Source organism: Habropoda laboriosa, unplaced genomic scaffold (assembly GCF_001263275.1).
Source record: "Habropoda laboriosa isolate 0110345459 unplaced genomic scaffold, ASM126327v1 scaffold145, whole genome shotgun sequence".
Lineage (NCBI taxonomy): Eukaryota > Metazoa > Arthropoda > Insecta > Hymenoptera > Apidae > Habropoda > Habropoda laboriosa.
In genome coordinates, this window is record NW_017100307.1 from 1285475 (window position 1) to 1289959 (window position 4485).

The 4485-nt window shown below is 25.1% G+C and overlaps 1 protein-coding gene across 1 annotated transcript; it reads left to right on the plus strand.

The window, feature by feature from the left end:
* Positions 1–164: 164 nt before the first annotated feature.
* On the plus strand, positions 165–1114 carry LOC108574066 (60S ribosomal protein L38). The gene is made up of 5 exons (XM_017936578.1): positions 165–193; positions 364–395; positions 654–714; positions 810–932; positions 1046–1114. Exons 2-5 carry the CDS (start codon positions 393–395, stop codon positions 1084–1086), a joined length of 228 nt encoding a protein of 75 aa, XP_017792067.1. The 5' UTR covers positions 165–193; positions 364–392; the 3' UTR covers positions 1087–1114.
* The last annotated feature ends 3371 nt before the right edge of the window (positions 1115–4485 follow it).

The following is a 4485-nucleotide window of genomic DNA, read 5'->3' on the forward strand; positions in this document are numbered from 1 at the left end:
TATAGTAATTGTATTACAATGTGTATTAAAAATCGTGTTTTAACATAAAATTATTTAATTATTGCAATTAATAATATTTATTACGTTCTTAACTTCAACTGTATAAAATTTTAGACTTGTCAATATTTTGTTGCTCATTTGATACAACTTTGAACGAAAGTATACGTTCTTCTTCCGGTTATAATTTGACAAGGTTTGTTCTGTTTTTCTGCGTAAGTTTTTAAAATCCAATTTTTCGTTAAAAATCCTTACCCTTTTCTATCGCATATTAGTTACATATTATATAGAAATACGTATTAAATTTTCTTTATAAATATATCTAGAATTCAGTAGTACAGTGGCCATTTTTCTTGTTTGTTCCAGGTGGTTCTAATATCCAACTTCTATTCAGAATGGTAAATATTAAATCTACTCAATCTTTATAATTAGCGTAAATTTCTTACAATTTGTACTTATAACACGCTTAATTATTCTATTATTCACAATAACGTATTGTGTATTGCAAGATATACGATAAAAATACAGTAGATTGATGTAATCTAACCTCGACATAGTAAAATATCTGAATAACAGTAATTAAATTTGTATGTGCCTATATGTGCTATGAGTACTTTTATTGCAATATTCTTAACTATTTATGATATTTTTTTTAGCCACGAGAAATCAAAGAAATTAAGGACTTTCTTTTAAAGGCTAGAAGGAAGGATGCAAAATGTAAGTATTTAGAATATAAATTCTTTCCTTTTTAGATTTATAATATGACATCATATGTATTAATATGTATTTTTTTTCTAATTGTTACAATTCAGCTGTAAAAATCAAGAAGAACTCTGACAATGTTAAGTTCAAGGTTCGTTGTTCAAGATTTTTGTATACCCTTGTAATTACAGACAAGGAAAAGGCAGAGAAACTAAAGCAGTCCTTACCTCCAGGTATTTAAGTTAAATATACTAATGTGTAATGAACATTAGTTTGCAATGAACAGAAAATTTAGTGAATTAAAATTTTTATTCTCACTAACAAATATTACTTAATACATTTTCAGGTCTTCAAGTAAAGGAGGTAAAAAGATGCGAACGAATGTAATTAATAAAATAAAGTAATTTTACAAACCTATGTGTGTTTATTTTCTCTATAAATTACAATATAAAAATGAGTTTAAGAAAGTTAAAATTATAACCTAAAAGCAAATGATTCTTGTAATTAAATTTACAAGCTTTAAATTTGTTTGATTTTAACTTTATTTCAGTTAGTTAGGGAATTTTGATTACTTAAAATGTATGGCTGATTTAAAAAATGCTTTCTTCTTTTAAACATGCATTGATAAATATCTTTTCTTTTTGATGGTGTAGTACACATCAATTTTAATTCATCATATGTATCTGTACATATATTTCCATTATTACATGTTGGTCTCTGATCATAGGGATACACTTGATAATAATTAAATCTCATTTGACATTTTTTTATGCTATGTTGCATTTGCCGTTTTAAATGTCGTTTTAAGGGACAATACTTCCTTTGACACTGACAAGTTTGAAGTTTGATATATTGTGAGAACAATATTCCTAATTCATCATAGGTCTCGCTTATTTTAGAATCGTGATCCAATGGATTTAAAATATTTTTATTATTGCAAACTAATTTTTTAGGTATTGCAGTACAATTTTTTTCTATAATAAAATTTGTGACACTTTCATTTCTTATTAATGAAATATGAACAAAGTTTTCGTCAGATTTAGAACTTTTTTTAGATCTTTTTGCTTCTTTTATTTGACTATTTAATATGTCTCCTGATGACTTTATTTCTCTCCTGATTTTTTTTGGGTATACATCATATCCATTTAAACTTATTTGTGATTTTATTCCTTTTAATTCATCTGCTTTAATTGCATTATTTTTATCTACAATATACAGCGAATTATTTTCTGTCTCTGAATACATATTTAACATTTGATCATTTTCTGTTTTAACTGTGTTAGATATACTGGATAGAGTGGAACTAGTGTAAGAAATGGTTGACCTATATAAAATTTTAAACAATTATTGTATTAATTCAAACTAAGTTTAATAAAAATTGTTGCTTATTAAAAACCTTTTCAATCTTTTATGAAACATATTTTGTATAATTTCCGATTTATTCGCTGCAGAATCTGAGAAATACTTTGAATCAGTAGATAAATTTTTTGGTAACAAAGAACAAGGTAAACAATTTAATTTAAAGTTAGAAATTCTATTTGTTTGTGTTTCATCACTGAAGGAATCTGTATTTTCAAATTTCAATTCTATTAGTTTGGAATTAGTATTATTTCGATCGTTAGAATTATAAATATTTTCTGAATTCCATTTGCATAATAATTGTTTATCTTCTTTAATTCTATTTGACTTTTTAGAGGATAATGGTGTTACTAAAAATTTTAGATTTGTATCAGAAAAACAAATATTTTTTTCATTCTAAAACGGAAAGATTTGGCAATCAAGAAATGTATTATATCAAAATTTTAGTATTTATCAATCATTTGATACCTCATGTAAGTTTCTATTAAGATTTTCAATTTTTTTAATTCTTAAGTCTTTGCATCTATACTTCTCTAGATCATCAGTGTTCCACATTTTCAAAGATAACTGCTTTGTTAAATCTATGTTGTTCATAGAAGTCACAATTTTATTCTCATGAGATGCAAGTAATTTTTTCTTTTCCTAGTCATAAATTGTTGCATATAGACATATTTACAAAAACTAAGTTATTGTAATTACTCGTATATATCAATCTTTAATACAATATATTTCTTGTAATACCTGCAAAAGAGTCTTTAATTTACATTTATTTTCATATTTTTTATTCCTTTGACTGTCATATTTCATATGGAATGTTGACAAATTACATGTATCGGGCCATAAAAGTCGTCCTTTTATATAAGAGCTGTTTATAGTTTCTTTTATTATAGAAAAATTGTCATCGATGTTCTTCTCGTTTCGTCGAGTAATATATCTTTACAAACGTAATTTTAGTATAGTATCCGTAACTGAACATATATATAAATATGACAAATACATACATATATTGTATAAACAAAAATATAATGAACCTTTTGCAAATATGAATGATCTTTCCATAGATGTAACGATAGCAGGTTATAAATACAATTATTAGAATCAAAGTGATAAATAATATAAGAAATATTTTCCAAAAATTATTGAAACCACTTTCAGTTTGATCGAGATTATTATAATACCTTTTCTTGGTATCAATTATTTCCAACCTCGTCCGTTTGAGTTCCATGCTTTCTATTATAATAGTTATAATTCAAAATAGGTAATAATAAAATGAAAATACTTATATATAAAGACACTGTTTCGTTCGTAAAGTATAATTCAGGCATGTATTAAAGAAAGTTGATTTATTATTTATTAGTAAAACATCTACATTGTAAAATAAAACACTTGAAACTATTCAATGCATTACCTTTTTTTTGTTTTGCTTATAGATTTCCTATGTTATGAAAACTAACTTTTCAAAAATAATCAAGTTTGTGATTTATAATTTCTATATTAGCACAATAAGTTCAATTAATAGCACAATTACTATTCTTTATACTCAATTACAAGTCGTAGAAAGACTTAAATTATAATTGATACATGTTTCTGTACTTATTCTAAAACTACAAGTCACAAACTTATTTTACACACATATTTTTTTCGCGTGAACATTACAGCAGGGGTGAATTTTTATTGAAGTTTTTCGTACGTTACAAATTACTTTATACATCATATATCTTAATCTAATTACCAGGTAATAACTGAGTGTCAAATTTCATCCCAATTTTAAAATCTGTTTGATTTCTAATGCACATACATTAAAAAGTGTAATTCATTATCAATATTTATAGTTTCTTACAAATTTTATGATCAAATTTTCAAACATTTCATGTTTGTTCGGGACATTCCACGTTAAATCAATCATTTTTGGCAGCATGTCTTTCGATTTTTTTCGCGATTTTCAACATGTAATTTGTTAATAATTTTGAAGCCAACAAAATGATGACAAACTCATCATTACTTCACATAGATTACAACATATTACAGGTTCGTCAAAATCGGGAGATATGATGCCAAAAGTGATCGATTTGGTATGGAATGCCTTGTGCAATTAATAACAAGTATTACACGTATGTATTATGAATGTATTCGGAAAAATAGAAGATAATTGTGATTTTTAAATGTGTTTTGCATGTATAAGTTTGTTTTAACTAATAACGTTAAAAATAAGGCGATTGAATTTTTTGTAATGTTAATTATAATATTTAATGTACTTTGTCAATTTAAAACAAATTAAAAAAATGTGTCGTTTGCAAAATCAGTATTATGTATAGAAGTATAATGAATTAATGATACAATTTGATACATCATGTAAGTATGTACTGAAGCAAAGGCTAATTCTGTTGGCTTCTTAAGGTTATTTTAAGGTCATTTTTCACTTCTTCC

Excerpts from the sequence above, each read along its gene's own strand:
- LOC108574066 (XM_017936578.1), top strand. Across the intron at positions 715-809 it reads TAGAAGGAAGGATGCAAAAT|CTGTAAAAATCAAGAAGAAC; the intron begins GTAAGTATTTAG and ends GTTACAATTCAG. Across the intron at positions 933-1,045 it reads AAAGCAGTCCTTACCTCCAG|GTCTTCAAGTAAAGGAGGTA; the intron begins GTATTTAAGTTA and ends ATACATTTTCAG.